The following is a 26,097-nucleotide window of genomic DNA, read 5'->3' as shown; positions in this document are numbered from 1 at the left end:
ATTACTCTATCCTCATCTGCCCTCCTAAACACCTAGGACTAACCTCTCCTCACCTGTCCTCCTATACACCTAGGACTGCCCTCTCCTCACCTGTCCTCCTATACACCTAGGACTACCCTCTCCTCACCTGTCCTCCTATACACCTAGGACTACCCTCTCCTCACCTGTCCTCCTATACACCCAGGACTGCCCTCTCCTCACCTGTCCTCCTATACACCTAGGACTACCCTCTCCTCACCTGTCCTCCTATACACCTAGGACTACCCTCTCCTCACCTGTCCTCCTATACACCTAGGATTACTCTATCCTCACCTGTCCTCCTATACACCTAGGACTGCCCTCTCCTCACCTGTCCTCCTATACACCTAGGACTGCCCTCTCCTCACCTGTCCTCCTATACACCTAGGATTACTCTATCCTCACCTGTCCTCCTATACACCTAGGACTACCCTCTCCTCACCTGTCCTCCTATACACCACCCTCTCCTCACCTGTCCTCCTATACACCTAGGACTACCCTCTCCTCACCTGTCCTCCTATACACCTAGGACTACCCTCTCCTCACCTGTCCTCCTATACACCTAGGACTGCCCTCTCCTCGCCTGTCCTCCTATACACCTAAGGAACTTCTATTCTAACCTCTCCAGTCATACAGCTGTGTACCTTGTCGGCTAGCAGCTGGAGCCGCTCTGTCCTCCCAAGCACTCACTATCTCCCCACATGCACTCTATGGTGTCTGGAACGCTCGCTGTTCCCAGCTCCGTACGCCACGGGGGCGCTCTAGCCGCACTCGTCCCTCTCTCTGCTTTCCTCTTCCGGTTCCGCTAGGTGACGGCCTGTTGCGGTGTGTTTTCGCGCCTGTCGCTCAGTAAATCGCCGCGGCAGGAGCTCGGCCCGCTTCCAACATGTCCTACAACTACGTGGTGACCGCACAGAAGCCCACTGCGGTCAATGCCTGCGTGACAGGTCAGTGTGAGCCCGGGGAGGGGGTGTCGGTGGTCTCCCTCCGGCCAGTCCATGGAGTGTTCCCTGGTCCGGGGCTGTAAGCTGTGCGGTGAGGGCTGTGTGCCCGGTAATGTTCTGTATAGAGGGGGTGTCATGTGTGGCCTGGTCTTACACTGACCGTGCCTGAGGTATAGAGATAGGCTGACCTTGGTGTTTATCCATTGTCTGCTTCCTTCTCACCCTCTGTACTGACACTCCTCACCCTCTGTACTGACACTCCTCACCCTCTGTACTGACTGACACTCCTCACCCTCTGTACTGACACTCCTCACCCTCTGTACTGACACTCCTCACCCTCTGTACTGACACTCCTCGCCCTCTGTACTGACACTCCTCGCCCTCTGTACTGACACTCCTCACCCTCTGTACTGACACTCCTCACCCTCTGTACTGACACTCCTCACCCTCTGTACTGACTGACACTCCTCACCCTCTGTACTGACACTCCTCACCCTCTGTACTGACTGACACTCCTCACCCTCTGTACTGACTGACACTCCTCACCCTCTGTACTGACTGACACTCCTCACCCTCTGTACTGACTGACACTCCTCACCCTCTGTACTGACACTCCTCACCCTCTGTACTGACACTCCTCACCCTCTGTACTGACACTCCTCACCCTCTGTACTGACACTCCTCACCCTCTGTACTGACACTCCTCACCCTCTGTACTGACTGACACTCCTCACCCTCTGTACTGACTGACACTCCTCACCCTCTGTACTGACACTCCTCACCCTCTGTACTGACACTCCTCACCCTCTGTACTGACTGACACTCCTCACCCTCTGTACTGACTGACACTCCTCACCATCTGTACTGACTGACACTCCTCACCCTCTGTACTGACTGACACTCCTCACCCTCTGTACTGACTGACACTCCTCACCCTCTGTACTGACACTCCTCACCCTCTGTACTGACACTCCTCACCCTCTGTACTGACACTCCTCACCCTCTGTACTGACTGACACTCCTCACCCTCTGTACTGACTGACACTCCTCACCCTCTGTACTGACTGACACTCCTCGCCCTCTGTACTGACACTCCTCACCCTCTGTACTGACACTCCTCACCCTCTGTACTGACACTCCTCACCCTCTGTACTGACACTCCTCACCCTCTGTACTGACACTCCTCACCCTCTGTACTGACACTCCTCACCCTCTGTACTGACACTCCTCACCCTCTGTACTGACTGACACTCCTCACCCTCTGTACTGACTGACACTCCTCACCCTCTGTACTGACACTCCTCACCCTCTGTACTGACACTCCTCACCCTCTGTACTGACACTCCTCACCCTCTGTACTGACACTCCTCACCCTCTGTACTGACACTCCTCACCCTCTGTACTGACACTCCTCACCCTCTGTACTGACTGACACTCCTCACCCTCTGTACTGATACTCCTCACCCTCTGTACTGACTGACACTCCTCACCCTCTGTACTGACTGACACTCCTCACCCTCTGTACTGACTGACACTCCTCACTGGTGTCCTGCTTGTCACATTGGCTACAGGCAGGGCAGCCATCAGAAATATTGGGGCCCCTTACACAGCTTTAAGCCTGGCCCCCCTGGGACCTTACCACCAACATTCCCCTTGTGATTGCTGGGCCCTTGGGATGGCTGGGCACTTGGTGATGCCCGGGCCCCCTACATGTGTATGGGCTGTCCCACCCTGATGGCGGCCCTGGCTACAGGTGATGTCCATGTGTGATGATTGCCGGATAAAGTGTCAGCCAATGTGTGGGGAATACACATCAATACATTGTAGGAATGACATGTGGGGCTCATTTAGACGAGCAGAGAAATGTGAACACCCATTAATGCACCTAATGTGTTTACATGGCATTGAATGCGGCCAGACGCCCCTCTGTTGGCTTTCTATGGATTTTCGTATTGCCATCTCGGCCTAGGAACACTTTCTAAACAAATCTCAAATGTGCTGTAAACACCATTCAATCTAGGAGCCAGCTAAAAATTTAAAAGCAAGTTTTTGTTTTTTTTGTTTTTTTTTCCCAGTAGTGAAAATGTTTTTTATTTCGTTTTCAATAAAGATAAGAACAGCAACAACAAAATGACAATAAGGGCTCTTTCGCACGGGTGGTCCGATCAGATCCGCCTGTCACTTTTTTAGGCGGATCTGATCGGATGCCCCATTCAGCCCTATGGAGCAGCAGATGTCAGCGCTGACATGTCCACTTACACCCGCTGCCATCCGCATCCGATCCTGTCCGTGAAATCCGGACAGATGGAAACCCTATTTTCCATCCGTCCTGGGGATCGGATGAGAGCGGACAGGCAGTCTGCTCTAATCCGATTCCCCATAGAGAGCAGCGGGAGCTGAGACACCTCCCTCTCCGCACTGCAAGCGGAGACGGAGCTGTCATCCGTCGGCTCAGCGGGGATCGCGGATCGATCCCCGCTGAGCAGCACGGATCCGCCTACGGAGGCGGACCGTGTGAAAGAGCCGTAAGTCAGCAACAGTGGCTATCACCCAAAGCATGACATGTATAAAACAGAAGGGGACATTCCAAAATGAGGGTTGTGGAAGAACCAGTTCGAGTAGAAACGTCAAGTTATTAATATACAGGATGTATATAGCGACAACAGTTTGCGCAGCGCTTTACAATATAAGGGAAGACAATACAGTTACAATACAATTCAATACAGGAGGAATCAGAGGGCCCTGCTCATTAGAGCTTACAATCTAGAAGGGAGGGTCAAGTGAAACAAGAGGCAATAACCAAGGGGAATTGACAGATGGATAAAATGGAGGTAGAGTTGTTAGGTGTGGGTAGGATAAGCTTCTCTGAAGAGAAGGGTTTTCAGAGATCGCCTAAAAGCTAGTAGAGTATGAGATAATCAGACAGATAAGGGTAAGGAGTTCCATAGGATTGGAGAGGCTCTGGTAAAGTCCTGGGGGCGAGCATGGGAGGAAGTGATGAGGGAGCTAGAGAGCAGGAGGTTTTGAGAGGAACGAAGAGAGCGATTAGGTTGGTATTTTGAGACTAGGCTAGTGATGTAGCTGGGACAAATAATGCAAGTAACATGGGCTATATGGTGAAGACGTATGGTCAAAAAGACCATTGGCTAATCCACAATGGGGAATAGACCAAAAAGAACCTGGCATAATGAGGTAAACAATTGCTCAAAGAAAAATGAAATAGTAGAAAATGAGAAAAATGGTAAGGGGAAGAGGGAAATGAAGAAAACTGGGATAGAGAACTGTAAGTGTAGGACCAAGAGGGCCCGTTTGGTCCAGAGAGGTATTGCAGGAATAACGAAATGGTACTGTAAAGAGGAAAACTGAGAAGATCGATATTGGAGATAAAACATTGCAAAACTAATCCAATGTAGACCCAAGCTAGGAGAGGGCTGAAGATGTACCAACCAAAGTTGAGAGCATATCTGCAAGGGTGTAAGTGGAAGAAAAATGAATCCAAATGCACCATAAGGCCCCTTTCACATGGGGAAGATCTGTTTGGAGAGACCCAGCTAGCTCATCGGGGATCACTCCGTTGATCCCTACTTAGCAGGCGGATGACAGGTCCGTCTCTGCTCACTGTGCAGAGTTTGACCTGTCAGTGTTCCGCTCTCCTCTATGGGGAGATCGGATGAAAACAGCCTGTCCGTTTTCATCCGACTCACTGGACAGATGGCAAACGTATCGCCATCTGTCTGTTTTCAGCGGATCTTGTCAGATCAGATTTCAGGTGGGTGTCAGCGGACACATGTCCACTGACACCCATCTCCCTGTAGAGGAAAATGGGTGGCCCGATCAGGTCCGCCTAAAAAACGGAGAGGCGGACCTGATTTAATCATGTAAAAGGGGCCTGAGACTTTGTATTTGTCAAAAGTGTCATTATGAAGTGCCAACTTTTCCTCCATTTGTATGATGGCGTTCACAGTAGTGACCCACGGAGGTAGTGGGGTAGTAACCTTGAGGCAGTTTTTTTGTGGTTGTCAAGGCACTAGATTTTTTTTGCATGAATGGAAAAAACCTGTGTGCAGCAGCCCCCCGAATACTTTCCTGAGCCCCCTCTCGGTCCAGCGATGTCCACGAGAGCCTTGCTTCTCTAGGGACTCACACTCCAGATTGGCTTTTGGCATTAGATGGAGCCATCAGCTCCCACTTCTGTCAATCACAGCCAGTGAGCCAATCAGGACATGGGGGGGGGGGGCAAGCTGCAGCTCCATGTATGAATGGGCACACGGAGCAGCGGCTTGGTACCCTGCCTGGGTGCCCCCACAGAAAGCTGCTTGCTGTGGGGGCACGTGGCAGGAGAGAGGAGCCTGGAGTGCCGGCAGGGGATCGGGGCTGCTCTGTGCAAAGCCATTGCACAGAGCAGGTAAGTATCACATGTTTGTTATTTATTTTTTAAACAAGGTTTTAATATCCCTTTAAGCATAGTGTGGATTGGCAGCTCCTAGGACAAGCCAAGTAGTTTGCACCCCCTACCACTAATTTACTTACAGCAGAGCGGCCAGCCAATAACCACAGCATAACGCCTTACGTCAGGGTTACAAGCTGGCCTCAAAGAATGACAATAAAAACCTGTTATAAGGGAAAACTCCTTATTATGCAGATTGTGGAAATTCCCTCCAGATTGCCGGTATGTGAAGAAAAAAAACATTATCTCTGCTGCGGGTAAGCAGAGTTTCTTTTTTTTTCTTTTTAGATTTTAAAGAGCATCTCCACCTTCACACCTAACAAAAATCATTAAGAGCCTCCTCACTGCTGCTGTTTACTGTCCCCTGTCTTTTGTTTTGGAAGAAAGAAGAGACTCTTGATTGTGGTCACATGACCATGCTAACCAACGGCAAGGAGCCCTTGCAAAGATTATGCTTCCATGCAGCTTCCAGGGCTTCAAGTGTACGGAGATGCTCACCAGTGACCGTGGTTGGCAGATGATGCTGCACAAGACAGATAAGTGGACAGGGGACAGCAGCAGTGAGGAGGGTCATAATGGTGCCTGGTGCCAACAGTGAATGGGCCACAGGGCAGGGCATTGACATCAGTGGAAGTGTTAAGTGTGTGGGGAGAGGTAAAGTCAGCCAATCAAAATATTAGTGATCGACCGATATTGTTTTTTTGTTACCGATACCAATATTTTTTTCTTTTTCTTTGTCAGGTACTCTTGTGGAGGGATCTGGGTGTCTAAAGACCCCAAACCCCTCCTCTGCACTTAAAAGCATTCAAAAACGCCAAGTTTGGCTGAATTGAATGCTGTAATTTTTTGAATCTGGTGCCAGTACCTGGAAGTGATGTCATGACATTACTTCCCGTTTTTTGCATGGAGACCCGATCAGAGCTGAATGTGGCTTTGATCGGGTCTTCGGCGGCCGTGCAGGCTGGTTGCCCGGTGGAACGAGCGACTGGAGGGGGGGGGGGGAATGTCCCCTCCTGCTCCTTGTAATGACAGCCGAGCGGCTTCTCAGCCGCATCGGTTGTCATTACAAGACAGCCGACCATCGGCTATGGACGCCGGTACCGAGGTGATGGCTCTAGCTGCAGGCATCACTCCGGTACAAGCACTTTCCCGAAATATTGGCAATATCAGTCACCTTGGTAACCGTATCGGGGAAAGTGCATATCGGCCCTCAATATATCGGCTTTGCCGATAATCGGTCGATCCCTACTAAATATCGGATTAATTTTGGTGCAGTTCAAACGCAACCATATCAACCACACTGGGTACTGCCATGTCATGCAATTTTGACAGGTGTTCTGGAACTTCTAAAATACTCATGAAACTGCTTTTGAAGCTCTCTCCTGGCCAGTCCATCTTCACACATATACACTGCTGTTAGAAATCATGGGGCCCCAATCAACCTACCTGACAGGGCCCAACCCCTCCCAAGCCTAGGTAAGTGTATGGCCCTGAACACGGCTCCAGCTGCATGAACAAACCATTACTTCATGCGGCCAGAGTACCTATGTGAATTAGCCCTTCGTTTTTTGGATTTTTATTACTTTTTTAACAGCCCTGTTGGGGGTGTGCTTTGGGGAAATATCAGGCGTCCAAACAGACCCCTGATGTCTTTTTAGAAAGTGATAGATTACCCAAATTGATGACCAGCATAGTGAGCACAGTTTGGGACTAGCAGTGCACCTGAGTTGCAATCATGTGCACTGCTCTTTGCAAGCTACATATCCCATACTCCCTTGCCTTGTACGTCTCTGAAGCAAGCAAGCAAGGGAGGGTGGCTGTGTTTCTACATATACAGTGGGAATGTAACAGGAAGGCAGATCACAGCAGCAAGAAAAAAAGAGGAATTTGGAGGAGGCTGAGCGCATTATAAGGAACTTCTGACAATTGCACAGTTATGAAACGCTGTACCCAAATAAATTTTGTCATTTTTTCCCCCACAAATAGCTTTCTTTTGGTGGCATTTGATCACCACCACCACTATTTTTTGTGCTATAAACAAAAAAAAGACCGAAAATTTTGAAAAAACCCAATATTTTTTACTTTCTGCTATAAAACATATTCAGAAAAAAAATCATATTTCCCCATGAATTTAGGCCACTATGTATGTATTCTGTTAAGTTTATGGTAAAAAAAATCCAATAAGTGTGTATTACTTATTTTTATTCTATTGATGGCAGCAATTAGCGACTTCTAGCGGGACTGCAGTATTGCGGCGGGCAATAGAGCACTGACTCTTTTGACATTTTGTGGGAAACAGTGACACCAATGCAGTGATCAGTGCTAAAAATACGCACAGTCCATGTACTAATGGCAAACATCTAGGGCGATCAAAGGGCTGAATGTGTGCCTAGCCAGTGTTTGTGTTTACTATGTGTGCTGTTTTTACTAGAGGAAGAGATGGATTTTACTCCCTGCTTTGCAGGATCACAGAATCCATCCAGTCCCCATCTGCCTGGTTTACATAGGCAGAGCTCTGTTCCGAGTCTCTGCCCAGCGATCGGCGGGTGCCGGAGGACATTGGGTGTCTGGCACCTGCAGATTGGCTTCTCCTAGCAGAAGCAGCGTGCGACAGAAGTGCGTGGTCACGCATATATATATATATATAATATATTCCGGCACACAGCTGCCACCCTATCAGCAAGTGGTTAAACACAGAGGTTCACTGCCAGTGATCATTCTAACAATGTATATAATAAGTGACGGTGAACCATTGCATAAAACAGCATGTAAAGACCCTTTTATCTGTTTTGTTTTGGTCATGTGATCTTTCCCTGCTCCTTCCATCTACAGGGAAAGATCAGTGGGCAAAATCAGTATTTTTTGCTAGAAAATTACTTAGAACCCATAAAACATTGTGTGTGTGTATATATGTGTATATATGTGTGTGTATATATATATATATATACATACACAGTGGGTACGGAAAGTATTCAGACCCCCTTAAATTTTTCGCTCTTTGTTATATTGCAGCCATTTGCTAAAATCATTTAGGTTCATTCTTCTTCCTCATGAATGTACACATAGCACCCCATACTGACAGAAAAACACAGAATTGTTGACATTGTTGCAGATTTATTAAAAAAGAAAAACTGAAATATCACATGGTCCTAAGTATTCAGACCCTTTGCTGTGACACTCATATATTTAACTCAGGTGCTTTCCATTTCTTCTGATCATCCTTGAGATGGTTCTACACCTTTGAGTCCAGCTGTGTTTCATTATACTGATTGGACTTGATTAGGAAAGCCACACACCTGTCTATATAAGACCTTCCAGATCACAATGCATGTCAGAGCAAATGAGCATCATGAGGTCAAAGGAACTGCCTGAAGAGCTCAGAGACAGAATTGTGGCAAGGCACAGATCTGGCCAAGGTTACAAAAAGATTTCTGCTGCACTTAAGGTTCCTAAGAGCACAGTGGCCTCCATAATCCTCAAATTGAAGACGTTTGGGATGACCAGAACACTTCCTAGAGCCGGCCGTCCGGCCAAACTGAGCTATCGGGGGAGAAGAGCCTTGGTGAGAGAGGTAAAGAAGAACCCAAAGATCACTGTGGCTGAGCTCCAGAGATGCAGTCAGGAGATGGGAGAAAGTTGTAGAAAGTCAACCATCACTGCAGCCCTCCACCAGTCGGGGCTTTATGGCAGAGTGGCCCGACGGAAGCCTCTCCTCAGTGTGAGACACATCAAAGCCCGCATGGAGTTTGCTAAAAAACACCTGAGGGACTCCAAGATGGTGAGAAATAAGATTCTCTGGTCTGATGAGACCAAAATAGAACTTTTTGGCCTTAATTCTAAGCGGTATGTGTGGAGAAAACCAGGCACTGCTCATCACCTGTCCAATACAGTCCCAACAGTGAAGCATGGTGGTGGCAGCATCATGCTGTGGGGGTGTTTTTCAGCTGCAGGGACAGGACGACTGGTTGCAATCGAGGGAAAGATGAATGCGGCCAAGTACAGGGATATCCTGGACAAAAACCTTCTCCAGAGTGCTCTGGACCTCAGACTGGGCCGAAGGTTTACCTTCCAACAAGACAATGACCCTAAGCACACAGCTAAAATAACGAAGGAGTGGCTTCACAACAACTCCGTGACTGTTCTTGAATGGCCCAGCCAGAGCCCTGACTTAAACCCAATTGAGCATCTCTGGAGAGACCTAAAAATGGCTGTCCACCAACGTTTACCATCCAACCTGACAGAACTGGAGAGGATCTGCAAGGAGGAATGGCAGAGGATCCCAAAATCCAGGTGTGAAAGACTTGTTGCATCTTTCCCAAAAAGACTCCTGGCTGTATTAGATCAAAAGGGGGCTTCTACTAAATACTGAGCAAAGGGTCTGAATACTTAGGACCATGTGATATTTCAGTTTTTCTTTTTTAATAAATCTGCAACAATGTCAACAATTCTGTGTTTTTCTGTCAGTATGGGGCGCTATGTGTACATTCATGAGGAAGAAGAATGAACTTAAATGATTTTAGCAAATGGCTGCAATATAACAAACTGAAAAATTTAAGGGGGTCTGAATACTTTCCGTACCCACTGTGTGTGTATATATATATATATATATATATATATATATATATATATATATATATATATATATATATATATATATATACACACACACACACACCCTAGAGAATAAAATGGCAATCGTTGCAATCTTTTATTTCACACTGTATTTGTGCAGAAGTCTTTAAAACGCAGTTTTTGGGAAAAAATACACTTTAATGAATAAAAAAAAAAAATAAGCAGTAAAGTTAGCCCAATTTTTTTGTATAATGTAAAAGATGTTACGCTGCGAATCGTGATCTTTATTTTAAGCAAAAAAATTGTGATTCTTATTTTATCCAGAATTGCGCGGCTTTAGTATATGTGAGGGTTTACATCAACTTTAACCACTTCCTGCAGTGCATCTATTGTTCTGGGGCGCGCAGAGCGGCGATCGTGGCCGCGCTGTGTTGCTAGGACACGGCGCGACCCCGATTTCGGTAAAGAGTCAATGACATGACTCTTTACCCATGTGATCGGCTGTGTCCAATCACAGCCGGTCACATGTAAATGTGGAAGTGCTGTTATTCGGCTCTCCTCGCCTCACTGTCGGAGTGTGAGGCGAGGAGAGGCGATCAGCGGTTCCTCCTCATAGGGGAAACAAAGACATGTAATCAGGGCACTAATCATCAGTGCTCTGATTACACAAATGAAATCAAGTGCCCATATTGCTGCCAGTCAGTGCCTGCTCATCTAGGACTGGTGCCACCCGTTAGTACTCATCAGTGGCGCCCATCAGTGTGGCATATTAGTACCTCCTTATCAGTGCCCATAAGTGCCACCTATCAGTGCCCATCAACGCACATCATTATTTTCAAAATTTACTCTCAGGAAATAAGAAAACCTTTTTTTTTTTTTTCAATATTTTCTGTCTTTTTTCTGTTTTTTTTTTGTAAGAAATAAAAAAAAAAAAAAACAGCGGTGATTAAATACCACCAAAAGAAAAAGCTCTATTTATGTGAAAAAAAACGATAAAAATTTCATATGGGTACAGTGTAGCATGATCGTGCAATTGTCATTGAAAGTGTGAGAGTGCTGAAAGCTGAAAATTGGCCCTGGGCAGGAAGGGGGTGTAACTGCCCTGTAGGTAAGTGGTTAAAGGATTTGTAAAGGCAGAAGTTTTTTTTTTTTTTTATCGTAATGCATTCTATGTATTAAGATAAAAAGCCTTCTGTGTGCAGCAGCCCCCCCCTAATACTTGAGCCCCATCTCTGTCCAGTGATGTCCACAAGTCCCATGGCTGCCTGGGACTTTCCCTCCTGATTGGCTGAGACACAGCAGCGGTGCCATTGGCTCCAATCAAAGTCAGTTAGCCAATCAGGAGAGAGTGGGTGCAAGGCCGAACTGCAGCTCCGTGTCTGAATGGACACACGGAGCCTCAGCTCGTATGCCTCCATAGCAAGCCGCTTGATGTGGGGGCACTCGATAGGAGGGAGCAGCAAAGAGGGACCTGAGAAGAGGAGGATCCAGGCTGCCCAGTGCAAAACCAACTGTACAGAGGAGACCAGTATAACATGTTATTAAAAAAAAAAAAAGGTATTTTCAATCACTTTAATTTTCCCAGAATGGTTTGGTTTCTCAGGTCTCCACACCATCCGTTCCAGTGTGTCTCAGTACCGTTTAAAACACTGCAATAAACTAGATCACCACATGCAGCCATATATAGTGTAGTCGTTATTACATCCAGAAAGATAATTAACATAAAAAAAGCTGCAGCATACATATGAATAAAAGAAACAATTGGCCAAAACTTACTAAAGTGGCCGCTGAACCGGAATCGACAGCATGACGTCAGCACGTAGGCCCCACTCAATGCGTTTTATGGGCAAGCATGTCCTCCAGGGTTCCTGCCTTCTACTGGTGCCAAAATTTGGGACCCCTAAATAGCCTGCTGATCATAGAAGATTACAATCCAGTCCACTATGAGTTGCTGATCACCGCCATTACTAGTTTAAAAAAAAAAAAAAAAATTCCAGTATCTATACTTTAGTTTATAGACACTATAACTTTGGTGCAAACCAATCAAAATACACTTATTGGGATTTTTTTTACCAAAGACATGTAGCAGAATACATGTTGGCCATAATTCATGAAGAAAGTGGATTTAAAAAATATATATTTTTTATTGGATATGTTTTATAGCAGACAGTAGAAAATATATATATATTTTTTCTTTTTTTGTTTCTATTACAAAATCATGTGGCTGGCTGTAGAGGTGAAGAGAGACCAGGTTGTCTCTGATCACCTCTGTGATCTAAGTGGCTGGAAGTGACGTCATGATCTTACTTTCCATTTAGTGCAGATGTAAACAATTTTTTTTTTTTCTTTAAAGTATCAGATCAATGTGTTTTTTTTTTTTTTTCTTTTCAAGGGTCGAGGAGAGATGATGGGTTTTATAGACCCAGATATCGCCATAAAGAGGACCTGTCATGCTTTATTACCACAAGGGCTCTTTCACACGGGCGATCCGATCAGATCCGCCTGTCAGTTTTTTTAGGCGGATCTGATCAGATCCTCCATGCAGCTCTATGGGGCAGCGGATGTCAGCGGAGACACCTCCGCTGACACCCGCTGCCATCCGTATCCGATCCTGTCCGTGAAATCTGGACGGATGGAAACCCTATTTTTCCATCCGTTCAGTAATCCGATTGAATCGGATGAGAGCGGACAGGCGGTCCGCTCTCATCCGATCCCCCATAGAGGGCAGCGGGGGCTGAGACACCTCCCTCTCCGCTCTGCAAGCAGAGACGGAGCTGTCATCCGCGGATCGATCCCCGCTGAGCAACACGGATCCGCCTACGGAGGCGGACCGTGTGAAAGAGGCCTAAGAGCTCTTTCACACGGGCGTTCCGATCAGATCTGCCTGTCAGTTTTTTAGGCGGATCTGATCGGATGCCCCATTCAGCCCTATGGAGCAGCGACGACATGTCCGCTAACACCCGCTGCCATCCGCATCTGATCCTGTCCGTGAAATCCGGACAGATGGAAACCCTATTTTCCATCTGTCCTGGGGATCGGATCGGATGGGATCGGATGAGAGTGGACAGGCGCTGAGCAGAGCACGGTCCGCAACGGAATGCGGACCGTGTGAAAGGGGCCTTAAGCCTGGTACACACTATCAGTTTTTTTTTTTTTTCAACTCAGCAGGCTGGCACCCGCTGATTGGCTTGCGCTGCACCGAACTACAGCAAAGCCGCGAGCGCGCCCCCTACCCCAGGGTGGGAATTGTGTACTAGGTATGTGATCCAGCCCAGATGGGCTGGATAAAAATCGGTATTTTTTGCTAAAAAATTATTTAGAACTCCCCGATCATTACATTTTTTTTTTTTTAGCAGAGACTCCAGAGAATGAAATGGTGGTCGTTGCAATATATTATGTCACACGGTATTTGCGCAGCGGTTTTTCAAACTTAATATTTTGGGGAAAAAAATACACTATTGACTTTTAATATAACAAAAACACAATAAATAACCCAAATTTTTGGCGCAATAAAAAAGATGGTGTTATGCTGAGCAAATAGCTAACATGTCACGCTTTAAAACTGGAATGGCGACAAGCTTATGATACTTAAAAATCTCCATAGGCGACGTGGTAGGTTACTATTTTAGAGTTAAAAAGGAGGTCTAAAGTTAGAATTACTGCTCTTGCTATAACTTTCGAGGTAATACCTCACCTATGTGGTACAAACCACAACCTATGTATGTGTTGCCCCTGGCAATGGGGGCGCTTTAAAAAATTATTTTTACATTGACCCTTTAAATTATTATTTTTTTTTCCAATCACTTATAGTGCTTTTTACAAGGAATGTAATCACATCTCTTGGGCCTCTTTCACACGGTCCGCCTCCGTAGGCGGATCCGTGCTGCTCAGCGGGGATCGATCCGCGATCCCCGCTGAGCCGGCGGATGACAGCTCCGTCTCCGCTTGCAGAGTGGATAGGGAGGTGTCACAGCCCCCGCTGCCCTCTATGGGGGATCGGATGGAAAAATAGGGTTTCCATCTGTCCAGATTTCACGGACAGGATCGGATACGGATGGCAGCGGGCGTCAGCGGAGGTGTCTCCGCTGACACCGCTGCCCCATAGAGCTGCATGGAGGATCCGATCAGATCCGCCTAAAAAACTGACAGGCGGATCTGATCGGATCGCCCGTGTGAAAGAGCCCTTACACAGCTGAATACTATTAGTTGACTGTGATAAAGGGCCAGTTCACACCATAGAAATGCAGTCTGGATGCGTTTCTGCGTGCACGTTTTCGATGCATTTTTTTTTTTTTTTTTCACATAAAAAAAAAAAGACAATGCATGTTCTAGTGCTTTTTTGATGCGATTTACTGTGTTCCAGTACAGTTCAGTGCAGAAAAAAAAATGCAGTATGTTCTACATTTTTTTTTTTTTTCCCTGGAATGCACTGGAACTGACCGCACTGTTGTGAAGTATGCCATTGGAAGACATATAACCTACTATCCATGGTTTTTTTTTATGCAGAAAAAGAAAGCACTGTATTGCATGTGGTGTTAACCTAAGAGTGTATAGTTATGCTTGTGATCAAGGGTATGATGGAAATATACTCAAGAATTACCATGCAATGAGGGTTGCTGCTGCAAGTATGGATACTGATACTACAATATTGAAGTTTATGCTTCTGTTGGATATGTCACAAATTATATATATATATATATATATATATATATATATATATATATAATATACACACAAAGATACAGATTGCTTGCTGTATTTTTTTTTTTTTTTTTAATCAGTGAAAGTACTATACACGAGGATACTTGAAAGACCAGTAAGTGCACGAATAGTCCAGACTGAATTTAGTTTTTTTTTTTTTTTTTGATGATTTCTAACAAAACCTGCAGTATAGCATTTATTATACAATCTGTTTTCAGCATGCATTATGCAGTACCAATATTTCTTCATAGATGCTTTTATTGTAAGGCTGACAGCCGCAATACAATACGCTCATTATTTTTTGATAAGACATTCTGTTTCTGGTGCTCACATAAAAGTTTTGAGCGCAGACCATTTCTTATATTGGTTTTATATACTGTTTTATGTAATGGTTTTTATTCCTATATCAAAAGATAGGTTCATCTTTCATAACCTGTTACATGTTGCTCCCATATTCAAGGGGTCAATTCACCAAGTGATGAACACTGCTTGAAGATTTGAGTTAAAATATCCCATGCAGTATCTAGAAAGTCGCTAATTCGCTTAAAAACTTGCGTTTTTTTTTTTTACCAAATGCATTAATTATTTGTTTTGCAATATTAGGTAGATTTTGTTATTTTTGGTGTTTTTTCACAATTTTATTTTTTTTTTACATGCTAACACTGCACCAGAGGAAGAAATAAATGCACACAGAAATACTGAGGCTGGGGTCACATACAGTGCCTTGAAAAAAAATTCATACCTCCTTGAAGTTTTCCACATTTTGTCATGTTATAACCAAAAACATAAATGTATTTTATGTGATAGACCAACACAAAGTGGCACATAATTGTGAAGTGGAAGGAAAATGATAAATGGTTTTCAAATTTTTTTACAAATCTATATGTGAAAAATGTGGCATGCATTTTGTTTTCAGCCCCCCTGAGTCAATACTTTGTAGAACCACCTTTCACTGCAATTACAGCTGCAAATTGTTTTGGGTATGTCTCTACCAGCTTTACACATTTAAAGAGTGAAACTTTTTGCCCATTGTTCTTTGCAAAATTAGCTCAAGCTCTGTCAGATTGGATGGGGAGCATCTGTGAACAGCAAATTTCAAGCCTTGCCACAGATTCTCAATTGGATTTAGGTCTGAACTTTGACTGGGCCATTCTAACTCATGAGTATCCTTTTGATCTAAACCAGTGGTTCTCAACTCTTGTCCTCAGGACCTAACAGGCCAGATTTTAAGTATTACCTTGGGGAGATGCAGACTGGAATACTGCAACCACTGAGCAGCAAATGAGATCACCTGTGATGTACTGTATTTTAGTTATCTTGAAAACCTGGCCTGTTAGTGGGTCCTGAGGACAAGAGTTGGGAACCATTCTAAACCATTCCATTGTAGCTCTGGCTGTATGTTTACAGTCTCCCCCCCCCCCCCCCCCCCAGTCTCAAGTCTTGCAGACTCAAACAGGTTTCTTCTGAGATTGCTCTAAATCTGGCTCCATCCATCTTCCCATCAACTCTGACCAGCTTCTCCGTCCCTGCTGATGAAAGCATCCCCACAACATGATGCTGGTGTGTTCAGTGTGATGTGCAGTGTTCGTTTTCCACCACACAGAATTTTGCTTTTAGGCCAAAACGTTCAATTCTGACATCTAACCAGAGCACCTTCCACATGTTTGCTATGTCCCCCACATGGCTTCTCGCAGACTGTAAAGGGACGAATTATGCCTTTTTTTTTCAAAAATTGCTTTCTTCTTGCGACTCTTCCAGAAAGGCCAGATTTGTGGAGTGCACCACTACTAGTTGTCCTGTGGACAGATTCTTCCACCTGAGCTGTGGATCTCTGCTGCTCCTTCAGAGTTACCATGAGCCTCTTGGCTGCTTCTCTGATTAATCCTCTCCGTGGACGGCCATGTCTTGGTAGGTTTGCAGGTGTGCCATACACTTTCCATTTTTGGATGATGGATTGAACAGTACTTCGTGAGATGTTCAAAGCTTGGGATGTTTTTTTTTTTTTTTTAATAACCTAACCTTGCTTTAAACTTCTACGCAACTTTATCCCTTAGGCTTCTTTCACATGGTCCGCCTCCGTAGGCGGATCCGTGCTGCTCAGCGGGGGATCGATACACAGATGCCCAGTGAGCAGGCAGGAGACAGCTCCCTCTCCGCTCTGTGTGTGGAGAGGGAGGTGTCAGAGCCCCATGCATCTCTATGGGGGGAATCGCCTGTCCACTCTCATCCGATCCCCTGGACGGATGGAAAATAAGGTTTCCATCTGTCCGGATTTCACGGACAGGATTGGATGCGGATGGCAGCGGGTGTCAGTGGACATGTCTCCTCTGACATCCTCTGCCCCATAGGGATGCATGGAGGATCCGATCAGATCCACCTAAAAAACCGACAGGCGGATCTGATCGGATCGCTCGTGTGAAAGGACCCTTACCTGTCTGGTGTGTTCCTTGGCCTTCATGATGCGGTTTGTTCACTAAGGTGCTCTACAAAAACCTTTCAGGGCTTCACAGAACAGCTGTATTTATACTGAGATTAAATTACACACAGGTACACTCTATTTACTAATTAGGTGACTTCTAAATGCAATTGGTTCCTCTAGTTTTTAGTAAGGAGTATCAGAGTAAAGAGGCTGAATACAAATGTACACTACACCTTTTCACATATTTATTTGTAAAAAGTTTAAAAATCCATTTTATAATTTTTCTTCCACTTCCCAATTATATGCCACTTTGTATTGGTCTATCACATAAAATCACATTTTTATATACATTTACGTTTTTGGTTGTAACATGACAAAATGTGGAAAATTTCAAGAGGTATGAGTATATGCGTGTCCAGTTTTGATGAAGAGTCCGGTGCGGTTTCCATTTAGCGGTTCATGTGCGATTCAGGTGCCAATTTGATACTGAATCCGCACATGAACTGGACAGAAAAACGCACAGGGCCCTTTTAAAATTCACTGTAGACAAAAGCAGGCAACTCGTAGCTCCTCTTAGTCTTGGCTACATAGCATGGATACAGTACAAAAAATGCTAATGCATTTTGGCCATTTGCAGCCTTCCTCATAGCACCACAATTTTATATATATATATAAATAATTTATATTCTTGGCCCCTACTTCGCATAATAGCAGAGGCGGGGTTACACATTAAAAACAATTAGTGCAATCAAAAACATAGAGGGAACACTGAAAATATCTAGGACTCGCATCTAGACAAAAAGCAGAATAATAAAGTTACACACCCAATGTGAAGGTGAAGAGGGGAGTAAAGATCCAGCGCTGTGCTCGGCTGCATCTTTTCTCCCCTCTCTCTTCCTCTTCACAGGGATTCGAACAGCAGCAGGAGCCATTCAAATGCAGTGTGGTGGCAGTGGGGGGATTCATCTCCCATCCTGTTTTGATCGGACACAGATGGAAAAAAGAAAAACCCTGAAAAGGTATTAACCTTCCCTTATGCTAGCCTACCACTAGACTACTATATGCCAGCCCTGATGTGTACAGCACTGTTTTACACCTGTATGTTGTTGGTGTAGGGCATTAAAGTGGTTTTAAACCTCCCTTTAGCATTTGTACCTATAAGTAAGCCTATGATAAGGCTTACCCATAGGTACTGTAACTATCTCCTAAACTTGCACCATTTAGGAGGTATTTACTGTACACTGCACTGATGACGTCATTGGCGCATGTGCTCTGAACGAACGGCCGCCTGTGCCATTTCTTCAGAGCCCTGTGCCGTGACCGGCGGCCCCCGCGCGCATGCGCAGGAGTGACATCACGTAGCTCCTGCCAGTAGCACAGCCAAAGTCCGCGGACCCAGAAAGGAGGTGGGCAAAGATGGAAGTGGCCTCCAGCGGGGAATGACGTGAGCTTCGCTTGCAGGTAAGTGTCACATAATGTGAAAGTGCATACTTGCACATTATGCATTTATTTTGCAGGTAAGAAAAAAAAGGAAAAAAAATCAATTTGCACTGCAGACTTCCTCTGTAATGTTTGGGGGGAGGAAGCAGGTTAGGAAGTTTGTAGTCTTGGTCAGTGGTCTACTGTTCTCCATAGGAATAGTCATATAAATTGAGTGGGCTTCCTGACTTTAGTACCTTTTTTATTTTAAGTGTTTTTTTTTTTTTTTATGGATTTTATTTAGTGAATGATTTTAAGTTTCCTAGAGCTGCTTTCAAAAAGGAATCTAAGAACAAAATGTATAACTGACATTATAGACTTGCATCTAAAGAAGCTTAGTGCTGCTGTTAATGGTTTGCTACTTGGTTAGTTGCTAAAACATATCTAATAAATAGTGGGTGTCCCCCAGCATAAGGGCTGCAAACTCTCTCTGCCCCCCCAGGGGATTGACTGACTTCTTACACACTTGACGAAAATCGGACGAAATATCCTCCGATTTTTCTCTGTCTTCTCATTCCCGTTTTTAGTTGACAGTGCATAAATGTTCACGAAATTTCTCGTCCGATTTTTCATTTGTTCCTAGACTTCCGGGTTGTCAGCAACTTCTGATCATGCGCGGTCTTTCGTATCCGATTTTTCACGGATGTACTGCATACACATTAAACGAAAATCGGTCGTCCGGGGACGGACGATAAAAATTTTGGTGTTTGTCCCTCCGTTTTTTTCCGTTGAAAATGTCGGCATCGGCTGCTGAAAGCTGTGTACACACTAGCCAAAAATCGTAATATTTTACCTCGGACGGGAATTTTCGGCAGATTTTCTACTAGTGTGTACCCCACTTTAAAGCAGCGTTCCAGACGTTATGTGTTTACTAAAAGTCAACAGCTACAAAAAAATGTCCCAGAAGAAAGAAGAGATTTTCACTGGTTATCCTGGTCACCTTGCTGTGCCGACCACTGACTGCTCTCCATTGTAAGCCTTATGATGCTTACAGGCTCTGGGGCTGCTAGTATAGTATACAGGATACAGATGATCTTTTGTAAAAGTAATTTACCCTTTAATGGTTAGAACCAAATTGATGCTGTCTCTTAATAAATTGGTTGAAGAGTTGTTGCTCATTTCTAGTTTGGCCTTTTTTCTTCTGCTCAGCAAAAATATAGCAATAGTCTGTCTAATATAGCCAACATCTTTATTATTTTCTTGTTTAGTGGTAATGGCCACTGTCACTGGAGTGTATATAGTATCTTACTTTTTCATTGCATGTGCACTCCCTACACTTATTTTGAAATTGACTTTGCAGGTCATTTTACATCTGAGGATGACCTGAATCTTCTGATCGCAAAGAACACAAGACTGGAGATCTATGTTGTAACGGCAGAGGGTCTGCGACCTGTGAAAGAGGTTGGGATGTATGGCAAGATTGCAGTCATGGAGCTTTTCAGACCCAAGGTAACCTGGATGGTGTTGAATGTCTTCTAAGGGTTGTAAAGTAATTCCACATTGAGGATATATGGTAAAGATTTACCCTCACTTCCTGTCTGTTTCCTGTCTTCCATTCTTAGCAGGACAGGAAGTGAGAGGAAATCTTTTCTGAGCGAGGCCCAGATAGCGGTATGGACCTGTAATGGATTCTAGCCCTTCCATTTTATCTAAAAAAAAAAAAAAAACCCTTTTAAAATACTTTCCAATAATTCCCTTTTCGCGTAGTGGCCATGTTTACAATCCTGAGAGAGAGACTGCTCAGCCAGCAAGGGCCAGGAAAGGGAGAGAGTTAATACATTTAGGATATTCCAACATCCCTCTCAGTGGATAATCTAGTAGAATTAAGCACCAAGGAAGGGAATGAGTCTGCGCTATTTACTATATGGAAAGAGAATTACTGTTACGGTTCACCATTCATGTTACAATGTGAGCTAACAAACTGTATAGTCAATGTTAGACCTACTAAATCTATGCAATATGACTATCCATATCCAGTCTGTAGTGCTGGACAAAAGAATTAAAACTTGACCTCGTTGTGGCTCTATATTTCTGATTGTAGCTGAGGCAGCCTTGGCCCATGAGATAGTGATCGATCAGGTAGAGTGTTTTTCTTTTTTTTTTTTTTGAAGGAGCTATAGTGATGGCTTTAAAACGTCAACAGATGACTTGGGTAATCCATCTGGCTATAGTGATCTTATGGCCTTTATTCTCCCCCTGGAATAAGTTTCTCCAAGATACTGGATCATCCACCTCCTCACCTCCAGTTTGCGAAGCCAATTGTCTTCATTGCTACCAGGATTAGGATAGTTGTCTCAATAGAGCTATGGGAATTTGATTCCACTTTAGAAATGTAGGAAGTATCTAAGAACAGGACAGTCATATCCTGAAATATGGTAAAGTAAGGTTTATGCTTGGAGAGAACCTCAATATCATCCACCCTTCTGGACAGGGAGATAGCCAAGAAGAAAGCCCTCTTGAACATTAAAAATTTAAGAGGCCTAATGGGTGCTTCTGTCAAATCTCTTAATATCCAAGAGAGATTCCAGGAAGGAACTTTTTGCCAGGTTGAGGTTTTGGACAAGAAGCTGCTGTCATGTAATCTATAGATGTTCTGTCAGTGTGAAATAAAAAAAAAAAAACAAAGAAATTGCAGAGAAGAAATCTGAACTCTTCAGGTGCCTTGATCTCCTGCTTAAACACCTGCCGGTCAGTCTGAGTCTCTCTCATATCTGCATTGGAGAGGAATTGATTCTGACACAGGCAGGCACCGAAATGGTGTGGACTGTGCTCTTTTGGGCCACCAAGGATTAATGACAGTGACTTCTGCCTGCCCCTTCCAAATTTTCTTTAAAGTCCAGTACACACTAGTAGTTTTTTTTTTTTTTTTTTTTTCATTCAACTTAGCAAGGCTGAATGAAAAAAACCTGACAGCGCAGGAGGAGCCACTGTACTAACTGTGCAGTGTTAGTACAGCGATCTCGCCTGCTGTGCTGTTATATTCTGACAGGGATTGCCCCGCACCAGAACACTCCGGTCAGCGCTCTCTGCCATTGGCTAAGATGGCTGATCAGGAGCCAATCGGCAGACATTTTTCAGGCATGCCCCATCGACCAAAGCTGGCTGAACTAGCTGTCAGTACACACAGCCCAAATGTCGGCCGGTTTCTATTGAACCGGCTGATGCCGCTCTACATTCTGCCATGTGTACTAGATTTTAGACACGTGACAGACTGGGCGGAGGGGGAAATGTATAGGTGAGAGCAATATGCCACCTTTGGCTGAGGGCATCAAACCCCTCCAGAAGTTTGCTCTTTTTAAAGAAAAGAGCCTTGGTAGAAGGGCATTTCCTCTTGTGGCAAAAAAATTAATTGAGGAAGCTGTTGGAACACCACACGGGTTTAGGAACCATTCTACTTGATCCAAGTCCCTATGTCTAGGAACTTTGCCACAGAGCTTTTCTTTTCCTCTCAGGTGTATCATTTTTAAGGAAAGTAAATGATCTCCCCAGGTACAGATCTTTTGGCTTAATTCCCATAACAAGAGACTCCTTATCACACTGCTGGTTTGCAAAGTCTACTGATTTTGGTATTTTTTTGAAAAGTTTCTCCTGTGTCTTTAGGGGACAATAACTTGCAACGTTTGGAGAGCTTCCCAGATCGCTCTAAATTCCCTGTATTTGAAGAATCTCAACCCTAGCTTCTGAAATTAGATTTCCTGGAACACATACTGTTCCACTGTGGCTCCCATTCTTTCAGACTTGCATTTATTGTGGTTTGAGATTAGGTTTTGTTTCTAGTAAACTCCCTTCAAGTTTGTCAGAGACCTTCATCAGACAAGGGATCCCTGGAATTGTGGCAAGAGAGCGAAGAATGCATCAAGGTATTCTGCAGTACCATTCCAGAGGTTTAATATCGGACTGAAGGGCTCCCCTGTGAGTCTTTGCTCAGGCTACTACAGAGCTGCAAGCTGTCATAAAGCCGAGGATAGACATGGCTTCTAGGAGGTGCCTTGGAAGAAGTACTTGGCAAAAGGGATTTACCTAAACTTTTGAACCTCTGACCTATAGAATATAATTCTAGAAAAAAAGATTTTGCTTTAGTGCACCTTAAAGAGAACAATAACTGGCCTTTATGAAGAAGAAAAACCTGTTTCAAAATTCCATTATTTTATTTTTTTCTTGTCAGACCAGAACTACTGTGCATTCCATGGAGTTTCCAGAACGAGAAGTAGCCAGAAACTTTGCGGGGTGCCAAACTGTATCCGACATTCCTGAGGCACTTGGCCACCATGCTGAGCTTAAGATATAGAGCGTTGAATGACTGCAAGCCAGAACTCTGGAGCTTGCTACTAAATCCTGGGTCTGCCTGACCTCTGCAAGTTTTATGCCTAGGAGCCAGCAGCCGAGTCACTGTGCCCCTGTACACCCAGTCTACTGCATCTACCTCCGCCTGGGACCCTCCTGCACAAGTTAAAAACAGTCAGGGGAAAGGTGGGTCCAGCTAAAGGGGAGCCACTGAAATGAAGCCCACAGAAACCCCCACCTGAGGACTCCCTTTGTTCCTGCCCCAGGAACTCACTGAGGGGAGTGTTATCCTAAACGGATTAACCTTATTTCCTATTTAGGTGTATTCTCGTGTCGTGGAAACTTTTGTCTGGACATATTTGTATTTTAAAAAAACATGTGCTTCCTTACAATAATAGGGTACTCGGATAAGTTAAGACTAATAATTTATATTACATGTGCGTTAAATGCTTTGTGTTCAATAAATCTGTTCTTTTTTAAATTTGTACTGTTATTAAACAATTTGTTTTCTGTCAAATATGCAGGGAGAAAATAAAGACCTGCTCTTTATACTAACAGCCAAATACAATGCTTGTATCCTTGAATATAAACAAACTGGGGACAGCATTGATATCATCACCCGGGCACACGGCAATGTTCAGGTATTGTTGAAAGCTCAATGTGGATTTATCCCTGACAATTTTATTTATTTTTTCCTTGGGCATTTATTTTATTTTATTTTTATTTTTTGCTGTAGGATCGCATCGGCCGGCCATCTGAAACAGGGATCATTGGCATAATTGACCCCGATTGCCGAATGATTGGTCTGCGCCTTTATGATGGTTTGTTTAAAGTGATCCCTTTGGAGAGGGATAATAAGGAGTTAAAAGCTTTCAACATCCGATTGGAGGAGCTTCATGTTATTGATGTCAAGTTCCTCTATAGCTGTCAAGCTCCCACCATCTGCTTTGTGTACCAAGACCCACAGGGCCGTCACGTCAAGACTTATGAGGTCTCCCTCAGGGAAAAGGAGTTTAGCAAAGGTCCCTGGAAGCAGGAGAATGTGGAAGCTGAGGCATCTATGGTGATTGCAGGTAACTTAAAGATTCCTATGAATAATATAGATAAAAAAGAAATGGTGCAGCGCAAAAAATTAAATGACATGAAACTGTTAAAATGTCCACATCCAGAAAGATAGACCCAAAGGATTTCACTTATCAGAGTGCAGCCTAAACCATTGTGCAGAGACCACCACCGACACCCAACACAGCCTCTTACCATCTGTTTCTGCTCCCCATTACAAAGGTCTAGAAAAGCGGTGTTCAACTCTCTTAGCGGGCCCTTGGATTGGCAACAACCTCTTTCCTGCTCTTTCAAATGATCTACCTCTGGACTTTAGATATCTCATGCAGAAACAAATAAAACACTCCTCATAGTGCAGGCGTCTCAAGCCCAGTTTATTAATAAAATTAGTTAAATGGTCTCAGTCACATTATAACAGTGAAAAACTGGCATGTCTTTACAGTCTCAATAGGCTTTTCAAGCCAACAAGATGGCCGCCACATCCCAGCATGTACTAGCATAGTGCGTTTCATCATCAAATGACGTCACTAGTACATGCTGGGACGTGGTGGCCATCTTGTTGATTTAAAACACCGATCGAGACTATAAAGACATGTCAGTAATGTGAGTGAGACCTTTTAACTTGTTTTAATAAACTGGCTTTGGATGCCTGTACTATGAGGAGTGCTTTATTTGTTTCTGCATGAGATATCTAAAGTCCTGGGGGAGATAATTTGAGAAAGCAGGAAAGAGGTTTTTGCCAATCCAAGGGGGCCCGCTGCAGCATTGAACACCGCTTTTCTAGACCTTTGTAATGAGGGTTAGAAACGGATGGTAAGCGGCTGTGTTGTTTGGTGTTGGTGGTGGCCTCTGCACGCTGGTTTAAGCTGCACTCTGTTAAATCCTTTGGGACCATCTTTCTGGATATGGACGCTTTAACAGCTTCATGTCATTGATCATTAAGCCCTGCAACATTTCTTTTTTATGTTTATTATTTCTCTAGCGCTCATTGACAGACGTAGTCCTCGGTGATACAGCACTTTCGGGTTATGTTGCCTCCACAGGAGCAGGACTAGACAGGAAATTAAAAAGCTCTGGCCACACCCTAGGGGCAGTCCCAGAGGGTATATCCTCTCTCTCTCTGCCTCAGCAAATCAGTTATTTTCTGTCTAGTTAGGAGTAAGGACCTAGATACCTTGCTGGGATCTTAGGTCCTAGCAAGATTTTTTTCTTAAAAGATTTTTTAGACAGCTTTTTTTCTCCAGTGTTCCTGTGAGCTCTTCAAGCAAGAAAGCTGAACTGGGCGACGGGCTGGATGTTGAGATCCGGTGGTCACCCCAGTTCAGCCTACGAGCGCGTGCAGGCCATAGCTCCGCGCTGGGTCGGCCGCGACAAAGTCCCATTAAAGGACTGACCTCGCGAGTTAAACGTCTCGCTGAAACGCCAAAGACCATGAGTCACGGCGTCCGTATCGGTCGACAGCCCTCCCGCCCCGGTGGAGAGGGGTACTGTCAGGAGTTGGTGCCCGCCTGGTTCCGGTATGGTGAGTAGTATGTTCCCCCTTTTCCCCTGACGGGTCTTGTGGTGAACGCGGGCCCCTCTCTGTATGGTAAGATAGAGTCCCCCTCTATCCTATAAATGACACAGATCCTCCTACTTTGAGTGTGATTTTATGTGCAAAAAGCCAGGAGGCTTGGTTTGGGAGCTAACAATCTAATTGTATACATGTTAAAAAGATTGTAATCAGTGGCATTCTGGGAATCTTACGGTGATAAGAATAAGCTACCTACCAGTCAGAAGCCACGGACATGTAGACTGCCTTCCTAATCAGATCTCCAGCTATTAGCAGGCCTCCCGAATGGCCATGCGGTCCGCCAGGGCCGGTACCGCCAACCACGCCAAATCCCCATGCAGAGAGAGTGTTGTGTGCCCTGCAGCACACCGCTATTCAGTACAGGCCGCCGCCATTTTTTTTGCTGGATCGCACGAGCCGCCATTTTGGCGTAGCCTCGTGTCTCCAGCATGGGGGCGGCCATGTTTGAGGTGATCCAAACACCTCGTGGAGCTAGGGGAGGCGCCGGAAGGCGTGCAGAGGGGCGGAGCCGCCTCCTTTCTTCCCGGGCAGCCAGCCAAAAGACTTCCTGTTTGTCAAGACAGCGCTGTAACCTGTTGCAGTTAGACTCTGAGCATCA

The 26,097-nt window shown here is 44.9% G+C and overlaps 1 protein-coding gene across 1 annotated transcript in view; it reads left to right on the top strand.

Moving 5' to 3' along the window:
• Nucleotides 1-791: 791 nt before the first annotated feature.
• DDB1 (damage specific DNA binding protein 1) overlaps nt 792-26,097 on the top strand; it is an 80,590-nt gene continuing 55,284 nt past the window's right edge. Inside the window, exons 1-4 of the mRNA XM_082269928.1 lie at nt 792-965; nt 19,881-20,029; nt 23,389-23,505; nt 23,601-23,937. Coding sequence (XP_082126054.1) covers nt 905-965; nt 19,881-20,029; nt 23,389-23,505; nt 23,601-23,937 — 664 coding nt within the window. The 5' untranslated portion in view covers nt 792-904. The remainder of the gene's footprint in view (nt 966-19,880; nt 20,030-23,388; nt 23,506-23,600; nt 23,938-26,097) is intronic.

This window comes from Pelophylax lessonae (assembly GCF_965119305.1).
Source record: "Pelophylax lessonae genome assembly, chromosome: 10".
In the NCBI taxonomy this organism is placed as follows: Eukaryota; Metazoa; Chordata; class Amphibia; order Anura; family Ranidae; genus Pelophylax; species Pelophylax lessonae.
Note: the sequence above shows the minus strand (reverse complement) of the source record. Positions and strands in the feature narration are given on the sequence as shown.